Genomic DNA, 22,732 nt, shown 5'->3' on the forward strand with positions numbered 1-22,732 from the left:
TATTAATTCATTCCCACAGGAAACCACCATTACGGAAGTCTCTGTAACATAAATGTCAAAAACAAAAATGTAAAAAAAAACTTTTACCTTTTTGTAAAAAACAACAACACATCTTTAATAAATGTGAAACTTTACTGTAGAAAAACATAAAATTACCAACATGCCATTTTACCCAAATATTAATTTGATCTAAAGGCCTTACTCGTGGAATTTGTAGTTCATTTTTATGAACATCAACTTTTCCTCATTTTTAAGAAGTAGCCTCCTACCCCAATTGCCGACAAGGTTCTTGGCTGTGCTGAAAACTCTTTCTGAGTACACACTGGAGGGTGGCCAGCTTAGGTATTGCAAAGCGAGTTTGTACAAAGGTTTCCAAATTTCTCCTTTTTTTCCTCCCAGTATGTAAATGGACTGTCTGATGTGTAGATTTCTATGCTGTCATTAAAATAATCCTCCACCAATCTGTGGATGTTGATAGTAGGATCGGTTAGCATTACGGCAAGATTTTTGGGCAATTCCTTTAGACCAACCCAGTTGTCAAATTGTTTGTTGAATCATCTGCATCATCCTTGGGTCTCTTAGAGAAGCTTACTTTTTTCCTAGCAGCAGTAGTCTGAGAACCTGAAGGAGGGGATGCCGTTATGTCAGGGTACCACTTCAGCTCTCAACTTGCTTACCAGGAGCTCATTGCATCTCTAGTCATCTGGGACAGTTGGAAATAAAGGGAAGACACAGCTCTTAAACATAGGATCAAGTACAGTTGCACAAATGTAGTGATCCCAATTCCAGAAGTTGATAACTCTTCGATCCTGATGAAGTGATTAAAGTACTTCATCTACAAGTCTGACATGCTTAGCATAATTTCTTTGTTTCATTTCCTCCTTCAATTTTTCAAGGTGCTTTTACAAAAGTCAAATTAAGGTGATCCTTTTGCTCAAGCTAGCAGTGTCTGAACTCACTTCACATGTGACTAATTCAAATCGTTTCAGCACCTTGCACAACACGGAAAGTATTCTCCACTGCGCTGGACTAGAATGCATTACCCCTCCTTTCCCAATGTCATGGATTGTGGATTAAGTGTGGATGGCTTTTCACTGTTCTTCCATCCTCACAAGCATATAAAGATTGGAATTCCATCTTGCTACCACCTCTTGCTTCAGTTGGTGGTAGGGAAAAATAAATTGTTCTTGCAGCTGCTGCAATTACCTACATGCTGTTGCAGAATGTCGAAAATGTCCCAAATTTTTTCGGGCATCTCCTGCACATCCCTGTCATTTTTCAAAAAGCTCTGTACCACCAAGTAGATTGTGTGAACAAAACAGGGAATGTGATGGACAATATTGGTGGCGTTATCATAAATGACATAGCTCTGTAGAATTTCACTGAAGCCTTTGAAGAATACTGCCAGACCTATAATTTGTCTTTCAGCACTGAAAACTGACATCTCTACTGTTTCTGTGTAAATTATAACTCTGTAGAATGTCACTGGAGACTTTAAAGAATGCAACCAACCCTCCTCTTTCTGTCTAAGCTATGACGCTGCCCAACTACACTGGAGACTGCCAACAACCCTGCTGCCCCTTCTGTGTCTCTCTGTAAAATGGTGCAGGATCTCCGTGGAAGGCGGTATTTCTAGAATCCAAAACTCGCGAGATCCAATGATGCAACAATGACGTTTTGCCTTGTTTTCAGTTCCGAGGGCGTGTGAAAGTACAGAGTTGGCTCATCTCAGTACTCGGATCGGCTAAGTTCGGGTGGGCTCGGTTTTCCGAAAACCGAGCCCGAGCATCTCTACTATATGAGTGTCGTACAAGCAACTTGGTTGGTTTTATATTAAAAAATGTGTTTTTAAGGAATAATATATCCCTACTGTATCTATGTATCTATGTATGTATCTATCTATCTATCTATCTATCTATCCCAGACCATCCTTAAGGCATTTATATTTATTAACTTGTTTTAAAAGTCATTAAGACACATTCTGGAAGATGCTGATTCAATGTGAAAAGTCATTCTGCTGAGGACACGGAAAAAGACATTACTTAGAGGTCATTCAGCAAAAACGGATTGAACTAAGTGTACCTCTTCCGTCATAAGAATTAAATCATACAATATATTTCTGTAAGTGCGTTCTTATGTTCTGCTAAAAGTAATTCCCAATTACCCCGAGTTTTCATGCTTCACGAGAAAACCATGTTTAAATCATAACTCCATATACAATTTGTTAAAATAATAAAAAAATGATGCATTTCTAATATTTAATAGCCCATTTTGGAATCAGAGTAATCACAGTACTATTTCAGTATGAATGTTCTAGCTGTTAGGTCTACATCTGAGCTGTATAATTCATATGACAGAGATGTTTTACTCATAAATTACTATATTGGAAAAGCTCATTTTATATTCCTTTGATAGTTAATAGCTAGAAATATTTTCTTTTAATAATTAAGCATATTATAAAATAATGATGATCATAGCAAGAAGATGTTAACAGTATCAGCAACATGGCCCATACTTTCGCAGTTGGTGTCTGGGAGCGTTTGAACAATGAAACGTCACGTCAGTGAAACTGTATGTCAAGCACAAACGCGTTTGGTATGCAACAGGTAACTTGTGTTTTTATACCTGTTCTTCAGGTCTATGGAGGTTGTGTTTAACACATTGAATGGAACAGGCAGCATGTAGAAATCTGCAACACTGCTGCAACACTGTTGAGTAGGTAGCATCGCAACAGGCTATTAGCTCATTGGAGCCAATTGGGTCTATATCTAGACCCATTGTCAGACTTTGTTAAGTGTTTAAAATATAAGTGGATCTCGCACATTTGATGCCAGTGGATATGAGGCTTTAGGTTACTTAATTATTTAGCATCATAAATAAATACTTACTACACTCACTTAGCCTGCTTTGGTTAAAGGACCTTCTATTAAATTTGTTTTTTTTTAAACATTTTTATTGAAATTGTTTGCAAAACATTTAAAAAAAAAACATTACTAGCAATAACAAATATAAAGGAGTAATAGAAAAAAGAAAGGGGATGAATGCAAACAGGCAGGAATTTGGGAGGGGAAGCTAAATTATAGTAAGTGTAATATTAACCTCATTGAGAAGACAAAAATGAGCATAACAATTTTGAATTATTGATCAGAGGGCAAGATGAAGATGTTAACATGTGAACCCAATGGTCTACAAGTCATAGCTTCTCTGAATTTTGAATATGATTTTAGAGAGAGATGAGGAGCTTGGTTTTTATAATACTGAATGATTCTGCTTCTGGAGATGTGGGAGGTAAAAATGAAGAAGAGAAATTTCATGGAGTGGTTGAAGTCTCTTGCTTGTGATCTGGTGTATCAGGGCAATGATTTCAACCAGAGAGCCCATATCTTTGGGCAGCTCCAGAATATGTGTATGAGGGTTCTGGTCTCAGCACAGTCCCTCCAACAGAACTTAGAGATTGTAGGACAGATCTTATGGAGATTATCAGGTGCAAAGTATAATTAATGTATAATCTTTCTTCTTGAAAAAAGGACCTAATTTATATTCATATTAGCATTTATTAACATATTAAAAGGATGTTGGTTGACCAAAAGTAAAGTATTTCAATGTGTCCCTCACTAGCTAATTATGATACATGGTAGAATACTGACACAATATAGAATACTGACATAGTAGAATGTTGATACATGGTAGAATGCTGCACATGATTGAATGCCAAAACACACATGGCATTATACTGGCACATAGAAGAATACATAGTAGAATACTGATACAGATTAGAATACAGACCCATGGTAGACTGCTGTACATGGTAGAATACCAACACATATGGCATAGTGACACGTCATAGATAGCCGACATGGTAGAATACTGGTACATGATAGAATGCAGTATATTGTTGAATACTAGCAAACACATGGCATGGTACCGACTCATGGTAGGATACAAATTAGGATACTTTTATGGTAGAGTAATGACACATGGTAGAATGCTGGACATGGTAGAATATCAACACACATCATGGTATAGTGATACATGGTAGCATATTTTAGAATATGGACATGGCAGAATGCTGCACATGGAGGAATACTGACTCACACATGATAGAATAGTGACAGTTCTGAATGCTTCCACATGGTAAAATAATAGCACAGTCTCTGTAAAGCTCTGCCCAATATGTTGTTGTTATAATTATGTGGACATTAGAGGTCCACAATGAAGAAAAAGAGAAAGACTTTGGGTGATACCCATAAATATAGAAGAATGAAAAATTATTGCGGGCAAACTTTGTCCAAGGGGAGACTCCAACCAGCTCTCCTGCAAATCTGAAACAAAACACCAATCATCAATATTGCTCCATAGATTGATTTCTGTGTTTGGTCTGCAGAAGAAAATGACAAATCTATCCCTAAATCCCCAAAAAAAAGCTCTCCAATATCTGGATATGAACTGACACACTCTGTTAGAAACTATATTAATCAGAATATCATGTAATCTGGCAATATGCTAAATGAACAGATAGGCCAGAATGTAGTCTAGTAATGGGCACAAAATGACTCATTTTGCTGAAACACTCATAATTACCCATATAGTGTAATAGTCCTTAGAAGTGAGTAACTCAACAATAAAATGCATCACATATTAGCCCAAAGTACAGGTAAGGGTACCAGCTGATCTAGACTAGTTCTGAGACTCTTACTCATGGCAGGATGCCATGAAATTTTACTGTCATGAACTTCTCTCAGCACATTTCAGATTTTCGGTAACAAATAAATGATAGGAGGGAGTATCTTCAGGATCCTGTCCTTGATCTTGAAGGATCTCGCCAAAGAGATCCTGAATCAAGCTGACTAAAATCTGTGACTGAGGAATAATGGGTATGTTTTAAAGAACCTCAGTGTATTTGGGACAGAGCATTGGTATTTTTCTTTTTTTTCATGAGTTGGCTATCACATGGAAGATTATTTGTGTTACTGGTTCACTAATTGTATGAAGAAAGAATCATTTTGAAAAAACAGTAAAGAAGCAATAACTCTGTACAAAGTTTTTATTAGCTTTTTGGAAGAGACATACGGAGAGAACTGTGGTTGTATGTGCTATGAGTTTTCTTTTGACCCATCGATTTATTGTTCTCTTTTTATAATTTTCTTGTGCATAATCTTGTGAAATGGAATTATATTGTTTTATAAGTTTATTTTTCCATAGATAAATGCATCTGTTGCTCTAACCCTATTTATTTACCTGTCCCTATGCTATATTTACCGTATCTTCTCACTTGTATCGCACTGTTTATACAGAAAGACGGAATCATGTTAGGAACCTATTACTATATTAAATCACATCCATTTTTACCATTGCTAATGGCCTAGGCATTACAAGGCTTATATGATTATATAGTGAAAATAACATAGAAACTGTAGCCCCTAGCAACTATTATTGCTTTTTTTAGGCTAAATTGAATTAGACTGACAACACTAATATCTGATGTTATGATGAGATATGGCTTATCTAAAAAATGAAGGGCCTGGTATTTCAATACGACATATTGAATACAATAAAATTGAACTAGCATACAGGATTACTCTTTATCAACCACAGATTGAGAATGCATTGGTTTGCAAATGGTAGGTTAACAATTAAAATGTACTATTAGCCTGCCAGGTAATATAGATCAGTCTGTCACCATGAATTACCAAATACAAATGTAGCAGCACATTGACAACTACTGATATATTATGCTAGCCATTAGTTACTTGTCTGTATTTCATCTGTATTTGCATCTAATTTGCTGCCATCTAACAGCAAAGGAGAGAAAGTAGACAGTTTCAGCAGGTAGTCTTGTATTCTTCGAAGAGGGATGGCTCTTGACACTTTAGCTTTGAGAAAGGGGATAAATAAAAAGTGGAAAAGTGGTTTGTAGAAGCACAGTTTTGCATTCGACATTCTGTCAACTGGACAAACACTTAAAGACCTTTAATGCTTTTGCGTCACTGAGGTGTTTTTAGGAAGGGATATATATAATACAAATATATAATTACAAATCTAAATAAATATATATATACATATATATACATACATATATATATATATATATATATATATATATATATATATATATATATAGATATATACATATATATATATATATATATATATATATATATATATATATACTGAAAACCGTGCTCACCCGAATTTAGGCTCGTGAGGTAGCTCGTTACTTTCGCGCGTCCTCAGATCTGAGTCGAGGCAAAACGTCATTGTTGCATTGATTCCATAAGTACCTCCCTCCCTAAGAGATCCAGCACCATTGCTCACACAGAAACAGGGTTAGCAGTGTTCTAATCACCCTCCAGTTTCCAGTGACATTGCTCAGTGCCATTGCTTACACAGAAACAGGGGTATCAGTGTTCTTGTCACTCTCCAGTGTTTTGTGCCATTGCTCATACAGAAACAGGAGGGGTAGCAGTGTTCTTGTCACTTGACAAAAATTGACTGGACATGTTTGGAAATTAATGTTATTGAGGTTAATAATAATTTAGGGATAAAAAAAATAGCCAAACTGTGTGATTTTAGCAAGAAAAATGTGATTTTAGAAAAAAACAGGGCTCCAAAACCAAAATCAAAACACGCAAGGGCGGTTTTGCCAATACCAAAACCAACCAAAAAACAAAGTTAATCCAGATCCAAACCCAAAACCAAAATCCAAACATGGGGCTCAGTGAACATCTCTAATATATATATATATATATATATATATATATATATATATATGCGCAAGAGTAGCCTTGTTTATTGAATTTATTTCTAATTTAAAGGAAACTGTTTAATCTTAAAATATATTATTGTTATTTATTATTATTTACATTTTTTTATTTTATGCTATATGGTTCATTGTATGACATAAAAGTAAATTTGTGACAAACAGATAAAATTCCTGATATATGAATATACACTTCCTCTTGTTGAACCATGTGACATAATCAAGGTTTGAAATTGTTGCATCTTTTTAAAGATTATTATACCCCATGACAACTGGACAAGTGAATCTTTGTATAACAAGATGAACATCTCAGAGCTGAGCACTATGGTTCCACAGGTATGTTACCATGTTACAGAATACTTGCAGAGTTGTACTGTTTTCTATATAAATCTAGAGATACCTTTTTAGCCTAAAGTTATATTTGTTATAGACACAACATGCACATTATCACACTTTAAACAGCAAGTCAAGCCAGTTGTACACCTTACTGTATTTCAAAATGTATATTATTTAGCTAAATAATATACTTAGAATAACTAATGTGTCTATATTAATGAACAAAGCATTAGCCTAGGAGCCATGGTTAGATTAACTTGTACCTAAAGCCTCTGCTGTACTATACTCTCAGCCCCATTGATACCCCAAGAAGATAATTTTGTCTTGTGTAGCTCTGAAAAGGTATCCATCTACATATACATTTCCACATTATATTAACTTATGTTCTGTGCAGGGGAATGGCATAGATGTCAAATGTCCCTAATTTCCAGTCCATGGCTTTGAAAAGTTTCTCAGGAAATATGATACACATATACTATATATCTATTCCACTCTCCAATACACATAATACATACCCGTGCTTCTCACCAATGCACATAAACTACATGTCCATACCCCTCTCCAATACACATAATACATACCCGTGCTTCTCACCAATACACATATACTATATATCTATTCCACTCTCCAATACACATAATACATACCTGTGCTTCTCACCAATACACATAAACTACATGTCCATTCCCCTCTCCAATACACATAATACATACCCGTGCTTCTCACCAATACACATATACTATATATCTATTCCACTCTCCAATACACATAATACACACCCGTGCTTCTCACCAATACACATAAACTACATGTCCCTACCCCTCTCCAATACACATAATACATACCCGTGCTTCTCACCAATACACATAAACTTCATGTCCATACCCCTCTCCAATACACATAATACATACCTGTGCTTCTCACCAATACATGTATACTACAACTCCATGCGCCTCTTCAATACACATAATACATACCCGTGCTTCTCACCAATACACATATAATACATATCTATACGCCTCTACAATACACATAATACATACCCGTGCTTCTCACCAATACATATATAATACATGTCCATGCACCTCTCCAATACACAGAGTACATTCCCGTGCTTCTCACTAATACGCATTTACTACATATCCATACTTCTCTCCAATACACAGAATACATACCCGTGCATCTCATCAATACACATGTAATACATATACATATGCCTCTCCAATACACATAATAAATACTCATGCTTCTCACCAATACACGTATACGCCATATTCATACCCCTCTCTAATCCACATAATACATACTCATGCTTCTCACCAATACACGTATACTACATATCCATATGCCTCGCCAATACACATAATACATTCCTGTGCATCTCACCAATACACATATAATGCATATCCATACACCTCTCCAATACACATATTACAAACCCGTGCTTCTCACCAATACACATATACTACATAATCATATGCCTGTCCAATACACTTAAAAACATACCCATGACTCTCATGGGTAGTTAATACACATACCCGTATCTAAATACACAACTAATACAAACAGCCATACCTATATTTAATATAATTTGTAGCTAACAAAAACAACCATATGGCTAGCTAACACGCATATTAAAAGTCTTTTTTGTGCCTTTTAGCCCATTTCACACTAATGGTTGCTCTGTATGGATTCACTGTGATCCTGCACAATAGACAGCATTTTTCCCATATCTTGTAAGCTCTGTTGTATTTATGCATATATATTGTGTTCATTTAATGCTAGTCATTTGTTTTGTTCATACACAGTAATATTGCTCATATTATGTGACTATTTAAATGTATTTTTTGGTGTTTTTTTCAGTTTGATTGGTTAAACTACTTGAAGAAAGTCATTGACTTCAAAGTTTACCCTCATCTTAAAGATATTGATTCTTCAGAACATGTGATTGTCCGGGTACCACAATATTTTAAAGATCTGTTTAGGATTCTAGAGTCTGAGGACAAAAGGTATTTTTTTTTTTGTAAATATTTTAACTTGCAAAAAATCTTAGAATCGGTCGGAGCATGTTAATGAGAACTTTTTATGTGAATCGCCATATTTAGTTCTATATTACACTTGTTACCTAAAGTAATATAATTATAATAATACAAAAAATATAATATTATAATATTATTATTTTAATAATGCAAATATAAACATGAATCAATTAATTTTAGAGCTATAAATTAAATGAAGAATTTATTATTCACATAATGAAATATATACCTTTTCTGTTAAATCATAAAGAGATAAATTTAAACAATAACTGGATTTTCAAACTGGTGGGAGGGAGAAGGCGGTTAGATTAAGGAAAAATAAAAAGATAGGGCATAATAGGAATAGATTTAATTTGAAGGTGGCGCTCTCCTTTAAGTACCAGTATATCATTTATTAAATAAAAGTTAATTGGTAGAAGCTATTGGGGTCATTAACAAAGAAGTGCAACAGAACTCCCTGTGTTTGGCAGTCATGTCAATACGGTATAATGTGGTAATAAGTACTTTACATTGAAATAAATATGTAAAGTAATGTAGTGTTTTATTCCTTGTATGTGACCCCATAAACCTTGTCGTTAATTGTGTTTACTGATGTCAGATATTTTATTAAAGCCCTAAAACAATTGAGGAATAAGTGATTTCCTCCATAAAATTGTGCCCTGACTGGAGACAAATTTTGCAGTGGACTAGACAGCTGTCACTCTAGGAAAAATGAATAGCAAGATGTCTTGGTCCTGAGGGATGTTGCAGTCCTCATTAACTGCATGGAAACCTGTCCATTGACTGTCTTCCTGTATTTTGTTTTTTAAACAGTATAGTTTTAAATGTTTTAGATAGTAATAAAGCACTGTCACATCTCCTTCTTAGCTTGCCAGTGGAAATAACATTGAACTTAACACTATTTTTATTCCTGCTTCTATAAGGATATTTATCTGCCATGTGGATATCATCTAGTGTCTGTGTGTTTATACCAGTATATGCGCAGAAGTAAATCTGTCACAAGTTGCTCAACCAATGAAATTTGATAATAACTATTGTTCTGTAAGTTTCATTAAAACAAGTAAACAAACACAAGGAAGAAAGTCTAACAATAAATATGAATGTATTTAGTTAGGGCATATTCCCATATTGCAATCTATCCAGTATGTGTCTAAGTAATTCATCATGAATAATGTGTGATGACTGTAAAAGCATAGATGAATAAACCAGTCGTAGGTAAACTGTAGTGAGTGTGAACATATAATAAGTGTTTTATTTTTTTTCATTTTGTATTCCAATGTTTTTATTAGTAAAAAGAGATTAATTTAGCGGTACTTTGGGATTTGATCTTATCCGCACACCCTTATCAGGGAACTAGATAACTTTTATGCAAGCTCTTTATTCAGCTTCTCTCCTGATAATTGTAACATTGAATCACATACTTTATGACTCATTGCCTAACTCCCATGTGAAGTGGGAACCATGTGTGTTGTAATTGGGGCTTAAATTTTCAGAATTGGTCCTATTGAAGAATTACTTTACATAGAAGTTCAGAGCTTATTATCAGTAGTGAGTGCAATAGGTTGGCTGGGATTTTCTTTAAATGCAGGTGAGGAATAGTGAGTAGTGCAGGGACAAAGGAGGCATTGCTCATTAAGCTAACATGGAGCCGCTTTGACTCCCACCACTTACATTACATTGGACCACCAAGACCAATTTCAGTCCCATGTACAGTGTGAATACACCATGTTGGGGCTGTGGTGGTGTCTATTTGTCTAACTTGTGAAAAGCACTAGGCCACTCCCTACCCCCCTACAAATAAAAACCTGCCTTGCCACGTGCAACATCATGCCCTCCCTAGTTATATCATATCATCCCCAGCCACATCATATCCTCCCCAGCCACATCATATCCTCCGCAGCCACTTCATATCCTCCGCAGGCACAGCATATCATTCCCAGCCACATCATACCTCCCCAGCCACATCATATCCTCCCGAGCCACTTCATATCCTCCGCAGGCACATTATATCCTCCCCAGCCACTTCATATCCTCCGCAGGCACAGCATATCATTCCCAGCCACATCATACCTCCCCAGCCACATCATATCCTCCCCAGCCACTTCATATCCTCCGCAGGCACATTATATCCTCCCCAGCCACTTCATATCCTCCGCAGGCACAGCATATCATTCCCAGCCACATCATACCTCTCCAGCCACATCATATCCTCCCCAGCCACTTCATATCCTCCGCAGGCACAGCATATCCTTCCCAGCCACATAATATCCTCCCCAGTCATATCATATCCTCCGCAGCCACATCATACCTCCCCAGCCACATCATATCCTCCCCAGCCACTTCATATCCTCCGCAGGCACAGCATATCATTCCCAGCCACATGATATCCTCCCCAGGCACAGCATATCCTTCCCAGCCACATAATATCCTCCCCAGTCATATCATATCCTTGCCAGCCACATCATATCCTCCCAAGCCACATCATATCCTCCCCAGCCACATCATATCCTCTCCAGCCACATCATATCCTCCCCAGCCACATCATATCCTCCCCAGCCACATCATATCCTCTCTGAGCCACATCATATCCTCTCTGAGCCACATCATATCCTCCACAAGCCACATCATATCCTCCTTAGCCACATCATACCACCCCCAGCCACATCATACCACCCCCAGCCACATCATACCACCCCCAGCCACATCATACCACCCCCAGCCACATCATATCCTCCCCAGCCACATCATATCCTCCCCCCCGCCACATCATATCCTCCCCCCCGCCACATCATATCCTCCCCCCGCCACATCATATCCTCCCTAGCCACATCATTTCCTCCCCAGCCACATCATATCCTCCCCAGCCACATCATGCCCTCCCAAGTCACATCATATCTTCTCCAGCATATAGCAACTCAGCACAGTAAATTTTACATCTAATTTAATTTTAAAGCACTAGTTAATCCATACTGTTCTCATGTAGATCAGTCTTTACCTACATATCTTTTTTTACCAATATAATTATACAGAATCCAGCCTTTGCTGTTGTAATACATTCTGCAACAGTTTCCAAAAATGCAACAGAATAAGTAATTATGTATAAGTATATTATATTATGTAGCTTTATAACTCATTATACATCAAAATATTATAAAGACTTATGTGTATGTATTTTTGGTACAAATGAGCATTACGAAATATAAAAAACAGAAAAAACAGTTGTGTCTAAATCTAAATGAGGGCCACAATGTGTAAATGAAATAAAACTCCATTTTATTGTTAAACCCAATCCTGTTTTCCTTGAACAATTTATGATTGGTAGCTTGTGACAGCTGTAAGAGGTGTATATAGAACACTTAGCAGTAGCTGAAGATTAACAGAAATCCACAATCTCATCAGATGTCAACCTGACGTGTTTCACAGCAACGCAAGACATTTCATTTAGGATTAGAGGAATTCCTGTGAAGAGTTGAATTATTTCCCTTAACAATGTATGTTGCTCCAGCCATCCAGGGGATGAGATACAATAAAATATCACAAAGTCTGCTGGTTCTTGCTCTGCATCCTTTATGGGAGCACATGCTGCTTTCATAAACATGTTTTCACAGTTAAGCACAGTATTTGCCAAGTAATTTCTAAAATAAATGGTTTCTATTTATAGATGTGCACCTTTTCATGGCCGGTGTCACTTAAAGAGAATCTCGACCGGTATTTTGAGCAGTCAATATACAACCTATATCAGGAAAAATAACACACAAAATATGGTGACTCTGCAGACAAATCTTCACCACCATGTTGTAGAAAATTCATTGAAATTAATGACACCCGTTCTTTTGAAGTTTTTTTTATATATATGATTTATTTAGCAGCTTAGAGTGAGCAAAAATGTGATGCATCTTCTAGCTGATTTATGGAGAGAGAGTCACAGGATTGAGTAATTGAAGCTACTATACAACATAGTACTGTAAAAATTAAAAGTGAAAAATGCATTTACTTTCAGATATTACAAAAAAAAGTGTGTGAAAAATAAAGAAGCCAACTGACCTTGAGTTTATAGCATCTGAATCTGGTTTGGTGGGGTGACTTCATGGGTCTGTTTAATAGAGTTTAAGGACAATATTGATTTATGTGAGGACAATTGGGTGGAAGTCTCCTATGAGAAATTAGTTGCAATAGTGCTCAGTTTTCAGTGGTAATCCTTGCCTTGATTATACCATTGTGGATACAGTTTTTTGATCAAATGAATTACAATCTTCAACTTTCCTGACAGTGCAGCAAAAGGTGTGCCATGTTAGATATCTTTATTGTGAGATGGCATGACTGATGTACATAATAGAAAATAACAGTACATATGTAATAGTGCAAATGTACATAATAGAAATAGGGAAATTCTCACTTCAAAGTTCATCCTCCCACTTTTTTAGAACCACCCCCTTCATTTATGTCATTCTATTTTTCTTGCAAAAATACTGTTCACTTTAGCCTCAATTATGTCTGAAATGAATCATGAGAGTAAGGGCTTATTAAGGTGGTCATTGTTACATAAAATGTTACTCTTATGGTGGCAGCTCTGGTCTATATTACATCCCCATCATCATCATCATCTTTTATTTATATAGCACCAGCAAATTCCGTAACGCTTTACAATTGGGAACAAACATTGATAAGACAATACTGGGTAATACATACAGACAGAGAGGTAAGAGAACCCTGCTCGCAAGCTTACAATCTATAGGACAATGGGAGTTAGAAACACAAGGGCATGTGCTACATCATATTGCACAATAGACCAGCTAGAACGTAAAGGTAAAAGTATTGAGTGGGCTGTGTGTGTTGCAATGTTGGTCAGAGGGTTGTTGTCTTGCATTAGCAGTGTAGAGGATGGTAATAGGGTAATCTAGGGAAATTAAGATGGTGGTTGAGGAATATCATAACCTTGTCTGAAGAGGTGGGTTTTCAGTGAACGCTTGAAGGTTTGAAGACTAGAGGAAAGTCTTACTGTGCGAGGGAGGGAATTCCACAAAGTGGGTGCAGCCCGAAAAAAGTCCTGTAACCGAGAGTGGGAGGATGTGATGAGAGTGGAAGAGAGACTCAGATCTTGTGCAGAACATCCACGTGTGGATTAGGAATTTATCATGGCCCATGTTGTAGGTGGGAACAAACTGTCAATAGGAGGGGTCAAATCATCAGGAGTTGTTTTGGGTGCTACCATGTGACTGAGTGGGCATGGCCAGTATAAACAGGGTGTGGCAATCGCATTAGATAATAATAGGATTCCCTTCAAAGCTCAAACACACTGGAAATACTCTTTAGATGCACCTTCAAACGCAAAGCAACTTGAAGTGGAACATACCTCCCAACTGTCCCTACAGCCAGATTGCAAAGGACAATCCAAAAATTAAAGAGACAGTAAGCTGACAGTCTCATTCCTATCTGCTCTGGCAACTTTCACTAATCACTCAGTGTTACTGCACTTACCTCATCACTGGGCACGTCTCCTCCTGACGCCTGCTCTGCACTGCTTGCTCAGGAAAGGAGCATCAAAGTTCCCTACTTGTCTGAATAGGTTCTATGTGGTGTTGATGGTCAATCAGCAGGGAGCTTACTGCACCACAAAGGGCCCTCATGGGGAATGTGAATGTGAATAGATTGAGGGCAAATCTGAGCAACACATGCAAGGTAGATGCCGGCGACAAGGAAGCATGCTAATGCATGGCTCGGCCACCCAACCTGCCCAAATCAGGGACCCTGTGACTCGCACCACATCTGCTCTAGATTACAAAAAAAACCCAAATAAAAAAAAACCCAACAAAACGTTAAAATAATGCATTAGTGACCACATGACCTAAATGAGCCATCTGCCTATTGGAAAAACTCCTGTTGAGGCCTATGGCCTATCCACCCATAATCACATTACATAATCTATGTAAACATACTAACAATTAAATCAATTCTCAGTATTGGGAATGACATGTATTTTTACAGACGTGTACTGTTGCAATAACATTCTTTATTATTTTAACAGGACGCTTGCCAACTACCTAATATGGAGATTTGTGTATTCAAGAATTTCAAATCTCAGTAGACGGTTTCAATATAAACAGCTGGAATATGTACGGGTAAGAAAATATTTGATGTACTCCATCTATTTACTTGCAAACCTTTTATACCTGTGCATACCACAAAACTATAATAATAACGTATAAAATCAGACAAAAATAACATTTAACCAATAAGAAACATGTAGAGTTTAAAAACCATAAATATAATTTCTAATATTAACAAATGTAATCTTCCCTACTACTAGCACTAGATGCTGAAAGAGTCTTTGACAGGTTAACATGGCCGTTTAAACCTTTATCTACAGTTCTGAACAATGGGCTCAGCTCAGCCATGTTTGACTTTAGTAATGGTACTAGACAAGGCTGCCAATCTATGTGACATATATGTGGTTGTGGCAGGTCTCTTTATTTTTTAGTAATTATTAAATACAGGGCAGTGAACCAGCATCGTGTTTTTGTTGTTTCTTTATTTTTTTCCTATTGCAAATTGTTGTCTGAAAGTGTTTGCAATGTATACAATTCCCATTTACATGTATGCCATATTCCATTGACTGATCGTTAATGCATTAGATTGTACATGTGCTTATAACATCAGCATCATCATCATCATCACCATTTATTTATATAGCGCCATTGATTCCGCAGCGCTGTACAGAGAACTCATTCACATCAGTCCCTGCCCCATTGGAGCTTACAGTCTAAATCCCCTAACATACACACAGACACAGACACATTTTAGTAAATATACTTTTTGACAGAATATATTTATATATTGATGTATACAGTACTGTACCTCAAGCAAATCTTTTTTCAACATATCTGCATGTTTTTACAATAGCATGAAATTGCCTAGCAATACAGTACATGTATTCATATATGCTAATCTTAATTATCTAATGTTTCTTATTCAGGTTCTCCTGGGCACCGGTTCTTTGGCACCTCGTTGGGACAGATGTGTTAATTATATTGAGAATGCACTCCCTTATGCTGTTGGGAAGATGTTTGTGGATGTTTACTTTCAAGAGGAGAAGAAATTGATGGTACAGTCCAAATTTTTATGCGCTTGGCAGTGGTACATATTGAAATCTACCGTGCTGGGGTCATAAGTAGATCTTGCTGTTTAAAGTTTTACGTAGGAGTTTATGTAGTAGATCTAGAATCAGTTTTGTTTGGTTTTGAGTGTTGTTTCACCTTATAGATTATTTTAAATGTAATGTCCCACAATGCCATTTAAGCACAGCTATCTATAGTCGATGAGATACTCATGTACAATTTATTATTGGTTTTTAACACAGCTTTTCCTGGGTAATCCAAATTATGTTGTCTAAACTCTTACCTTTGGCTGCTTTTCAGAGTCCTTTTGAGATTGCACAGACATTCAGTTTTCATTAGAGAATGAAAACAGTATTGCTTGTAGTAATGCCAATTGCATGCGAATGTCAATGTTGTGTACGTTGTATATTTAAAGCAGAGCCAGCAGGCTTTAATATGCTGACACTTAGATAACTTGTGTATCTAGCCAATTTTATGTGTGCCATGCAAACAGCAATACAATCTCTTAGTTTCCAATATAATTCTAGAAAATGAATGTAAAGTATTATAAATGATCTGCAGGTAATTGCTCATGAGCAATTGTTTGTGGCACATGATATTGTGAGCTATTGCTCAACTACAAATGTGGATTAGGTAGATGCAGTTCTGTAAGGATAACACTTCCTTATCTTAAATAACTTTACGTGGTAGTTCAAAACTCTTACCTTCCATTACTTCTTCTCCTAACTCTTAGATTCTCATCTCTTATGCCTAAACTTACCATTTCAGCCTTTCCCTAAACTTATTCTTCATTCCTACCTGCAGCCTGACCATACTCCCACTCATGTTCCAATATTCTTACCTGGGACCAGCAGGAGACTAGATCACATGACAAGAGCAATAATTTCTCTGTCAAGCGGTTGACTTATTCATTCTAAATAAATATGTTGTGTAGAAATTGTTTGTAAGCAATTACCTGCACACAACTTTAACTAGTCTTTCACTTTATTTTAAAATAATTTTTATCTAACTTTGAAATTATGTTAATTTTGCCAATTCACACACAAGAATAATCCTCCAGTGGGTTAAATGTATCAAGCTGCGATTTGGCCAAAATGCTGGTTTTGGGTGTTTTTCTGTCAATTTGCAAACTTCAGACTTAGGATAGGGCGAACTGATCAAATGTGCCTCATTGCAAATTGCTGTCCCTAAGTTTTAGCCATTATAAGAATACAAATCTTCATATGTTTGAACCAGGGGTTTTGGTAATCCCTGCAAACCCGTTTGCAAAGCTGCCAGACTAAAAAACGTAGCTTCTGATAGCCGAGATTAGCAAAATTGTCAGCCATTGGCCTATGCTGGCCTATTATGCCTATAAAAAGGGACAATAAACCTTATTATACTGTGGGTTTTGCAATATGGACCTACTAGGTTATTATGTATATATTTTGGTAGCTCAAAATCAGCTTGTTGATTTTTAACAGAGAGGAAGGAGGAACAACATCATCAGCACCAGGTCCATTCAGGCAGTACAGATCACATGAGTTTAGAGTATCTTTGACCCTGGATTCCCTCTCAGAGCAGGATATTGTGCATATATTTAGGCTAAACAAAACAAACTTCCTGCAGCTATATGAGAAAGTCAGCAGATGCGCTGAGAGGGGTGGGGAGCAAGTACAAGGTTCCTGGGAGCCACTAACCTGGTGCAGTCATACCCTCGTTGGTGGCTGTGAAAGGGACCCTGGGAAGTTGCTTTACTGGAGCCCAAAATTCCTCTTGGTGGCTCTGCAGGTTAGAGATTATTTGGAACCATTAACACTCTGGTCAAATGCATTAGCTGGATTGCAAAGATTAATGTGTGTTCTCCACTTTTTTGACACAGACTGCTTCCAGTCTGTGTGCTCACAGGTGGAAAGGATCACCCATTCTCCAAGCACTTATTACATAATGACTTTTTACATAAAATATAGACATTACTCACCAGCGTTAGGTTGGAAAAGAGACTTGTCCGTCTCCCGGACATTCATCCCTTCTGTGACCTCTTGTGGTATCAGCTGCTTGAATTCTTCCTCATATAAATTATAGTCAGTGGCCAGTCAATGATTTTACTTTTTAGCCTCAACAACAGCATAATACATCTGGTGGGTTAGCGATTAAAATCAATATCAATGTGCGGCAAACTTTGGTGGTTGTATATTGCCGAAAATACCATGGCTTGGTACATTTATCCTCAGAAATTATTTTCCTCAACCGTTGGACTTTCTTTTTGCCTTGTGTTTTCTCGAGTTCGCATGCCTTTTAAAATTTAAAGTTAAATGGTTCTCAACTATAAAACTATATTTTTTAAGTCGTGTAATTGGGCATCATAAATTACTAAGTTGCAATACCCAGGGAGCAGGGATAGGGTTGGTTGCACTATATTAAATTTAATGGTGCCCACGCACAGCTACTTAAAAATGTAAAATTATTTAATGGGTCAACTCAATTGAGCAAAATAAATTTCTTATTTAGTAAATGTTTAAATGTCAATTCTTAAAGAGGCATTTTTTGATCTCATACTTTTTTTTATGCCTGCTTTTGATTATTTGTTTATTCTTACTTTCTCTCAATGTCATAAGTATTCACAGGTCCTGTTTCTACCTTGCCCACAATTAATGATCTTTTTACAATTGTACAATTTCCCTTCATTATTCCATTTATGTTACACCTTCACAGAAGCACAGTGGTATCTCCCATGTCTGTACATCTTTATGTTACAGGCTCTGGGGTATTTGGTAATCTTTGCATCACACTGCATTGGCAATAATAAAGCATAATAAGGAAACTGACAATTAACAGTTAATGCCAACCTTGAAAACATTTGTTTTGTCTGGTGAAACAGAATCTTTTATAGGGTAAGCACTCATGGGCATCTAACTGTGGTTGTTCTATGCTGCTTTCACTGAAAAAAGAGTGCTGCTTTAACGATCCTCAATATAATAATCGCCTATTGATCACTATGAGGATCAGATAGTCACTGCACTTTCTCCATAACCTGCATGGGCCATGAATGACACTATTTTAGTCCATCCACCATATATAGAAAGTACATGTGGCCACATACTATTTAATAGGTCAATATTTTGAGGTCAGCTTATCCAACGATTCACCACTTAATATAGCTGCCTGGGAGTATGTACCCTTAAATTTGCAGTATTAATTATACATCACATGGCAGCATTACGATAGGGATTGATTTATTAAAGAGTATGTATCATATACTTGTATATATTAAGTAGTTATGTTTTACATTTCCATGTACGGTACATAAATTATTGTACAAACCAGGATACAGTACAAATATTTACAATATGACAAACTCAAATTCTTGTTTTGACAGATGGAGGAAGTTATTGAAGGCATTCGCTGGGCATTCATTGATGTGTTGGAGAATGAGAATGACTGGATGGACGAAGAGACCAAAAGTAAAGCTAAGGAAAAGGTACTATCCTTATTTTTTTATGGAATGCCATTTATGTAATCATGGTTACCTTTAACGTATAGGCAAACTAGGCACAAGCCAACTTCAGCAGCGTTCCTGAGAGCCTAGAACTGTGTTATGTTGATTTTATTTACTTTTTTCTTATATATATATATATTTTTTTTTATTGCTACCCAACATCTATTTTTACTGACAGTGGGCATGAGCATGTAGGTTATACAGTTGCTGATTTAGGACATGTTCCTGCTTTAGCATGCAGCTGGCAAATGTTATATTGGTGCCAGGTCCCAAAACAATATTTATGGGGGCCCAGCAATACTAATCCAACCTACAAAGGCGTTCCATCTGCTCTTCTGTGCATGTGTTGCAGATTGACCAACATCACAGCCCCCCCTCCTTACCTCCGAGGCCTATAGACACCATACTCCATGCAATGGAGTTAGTTCTGCCACTGATAAGACTCTGAGATGTACCTTAGAAAACCTGAGAATCCCAAATAAGGGCACATCCAGTTTGTCCGCCTCGTGCAATCCTTCTTTTGCAAGTATGATGCAGGCAGAATTATTTTAATACAAATTAGTAAAATCTACAATGTAGTGTAATTATTACTATTACTATTATTTTGCACATGCAATTGATTTAAGATTGCAGAGTTTGCATACTATGTTTTCAATTAATGCTCCATATTTGCCAAACCTTGAGAGGTTTTTTTTGTTATAGTTATAATGTGTGTATTTCGATTGCACAATTCCAAATGCTCATTTTGAGGTAGTTCCAGATCATGAGTCATTGGCAATCAGAATACACTGATACACTGCAGCAATTCTGTTCACACCCAATGAATTATGCATCGATTTGCCAAAAATGTGTCCTTGGAAAGATGTTTTAATCCCAGGACAAAGATCATGATTTTAACCTATAGGTAAACGACCATTGTCATTAGTTAATTGTATTTATTTTATTATTGTTGACTGTGGTTAAGATTGATTTTGAAATCAAAGTCTTAAATCGTGCAGCAATTAAAGTAAGGATTTTTTTAGGCAAAAATGTAAAAGAATATACTTAACATGCATGGTATGAAAAAAGTAAATACTACACAGATCAGACCCAGCTACCCATTATATACAGTCCAATGTCCAGAAAATACAATATATAGTGCCTTACCAGCCTCATAGCATAAGAGCTCAGCAATGCTTCTCTAACCTCCCGGGCTCACGTTCTGTTCGGTCTCTTCTTAGCATGCAGCCATAAGAACATATGGCATACTTAAAGTTCTTTCCGGGAGGTCCCAGGCAGGGGGGCGTGGTTGGAGGGCGGGAGGGGCGGGGCGCTGTGAATCGCGTCATTTTGGCCCCGTCCCCCATGAAAAAATGCAGTTTTTGTCGCGGGGGGCGGGGCCAAAATGATTTGCCGCAAATCGCGTCATTTTTACAGCAAGAGGCCGTTTGCGGGATATTTGCCTGCTCTCCCGGGAGAGTTGGCAAGTATGACATATGGGCTGAAAATATAGGAAACCATGATGAACAAGTCAATGTATTCCTATATTATCAACCCATTTATTCTTAATGATGATCCTCTTATTTCCACACTTCACTAAACTACTTTAACTAATCTTGACTCCTAAAATAACGCTTTTGGTGACACACGTTTTGCCAGATCAGCGCACACAGACACAATGCAAAAAGGGAAACAGAAATATGGAATGTATCCGAAAACAGTGACAGAATAATATTGGGTAATATAGAAATAGGGACAAGTTAAGTAAATATATTTTGTACAGTACAAAAAGAGCAGCAAAGAAGTCTGGTAAATATATGACAGACTTCCAGTACATCATGACAATATGCAGAAGGAATAACTCCAATGAAATATAAAATACACAAAGATTCAGTTGGAAATGGAAACAAATTCTCATTTACAGTGCCATACCAAATTTGGGAATATATATGTCATTGGATTTAAACAGCATATATGATATTTAATACTTTTGTCCTGGATAAATTTGACTGTAAGAATGCAGTAGAATCAGGATTTGATTCTACCAATAATATATGAAATTAAAATAGAATATACATATTGAATATATTGGAATAAAGTAAAATTATTCCTAGTAAAAGCAAGTACAGTAATCTGCATATTCTCAGCTACAGTATATATTTCCCATAAAATGCACTGGGTGGAGCTCCTGTTATTTCTGATAGTTGAACAGAAGGTAAATACTGTATGAGAACATTAATAGGCTATTTGGTATTCAATGTATAGTCCAGCTTTCATTTGTTTTCCTACTTTGCAAATATTACTTCATTAAGCTCTTTTAGATTGTCTTAGAATAATCTAAGTTTTAGGAATAGAATTTCCATATGCTGTTTAGGCAGACTCCTTATTTCTGCAATGGCTGGCTGCTAAAATAGATTGAAATTATATTCAACAGCATATTTCCAATTGGAGTTATGTATGATCCTTGGATAAATACAATAATATGCCCAGTCACAGGAAGAGACATTCCGTCCTTTTCTGCCACACAGGCTGGGCACTTGTATAATACAGCCCCTTAATTGCTCCAGTCATAGGCATCTCACTACAGGCACTAGTACGGTGACTTATATACTAAGAGGAAAAAGGCAGGAGAGGAAAAATACTTTCTGTCTCTCTCCTGTCCCTACTCTTCTCATGCTGTCAGTCAATGATACTCAGCTACCCCATGATACTGTCTGGCTATCAGCGGTAAGAGAAGTCTTACTGCTTTGCCAGCAAATCTTGGTACATCACGCAGGCGCAGTGGAACTGGAAGACCTGGCTTTCATTAATATGCAGTGTTTTAAAATTTAAGAATTTTTTTTATATTTTTTCAATAACACTCATTACGCTTAAGAATGAAAAACCTGTGTGTATATTGCAAAAGTGTAAACATGTAGTATGTTTTCATTTTGCTAGAAACGCACATGTTTTGCAGTGGTAAGGACAAGCGCTGACAACAACTGCCTTTTTGGGGACTGCAATGATAGTGGCTCATGAAACAGTA

General features: G+C 36.8%; 1 protein-coding gene across 1 annotated transcript in view; it reads left to right on the forward strand.

The window, feature by feature from the left end:
* Positions 1 to 22,732, forward strand: part of PHEX (phosphate regulating endopeptidase X-linked) — a 147,705-nt gene that overhangs the window by 61,870 nt on the left and 63,103 nt on the right. Inside the window, exons 8-12 of the mRNA XM_075198312.1 lie at positions 7,013 to 7,096; positions 8,960 to 9,105; positions 15,161 to 15,254; positions 16,109 to 16,237; positions 19,609 to 19,710. Coding sequence (XP_075054413.1) covers positions 7,013 to 7,096; positions 8,960 to 9,105; positions 15,161 to 15,254; positions 16,109 to 16,237; positions 19,609 to 19,710 — 555 coding nt within the window. The remainder of the gene's footprint in view (positions 1 to 7,012; positions 7,097 to 8,959; positions 9,106 to 15,160; positions 15,255 to 16,108; positions 16,238 to 19,608; positions 19,711 to 22,732) is intronic.

This window comes from Mixophyes fleayi, chromosome 2, assembly GCF_038048845.1.
Source record: "Mixophyes fleayi isolate aMixFle1 chromosome 2, aMixFle1.hap1, whole genome shotgun sequence".
In the NCBI taxonomy this organism is placed as follows: Eukaryota; Metazoa; Chordata; class Amphibia; order Anura; family Limnodynastidae; genus Mixophyes; species Mixophyes fleayi.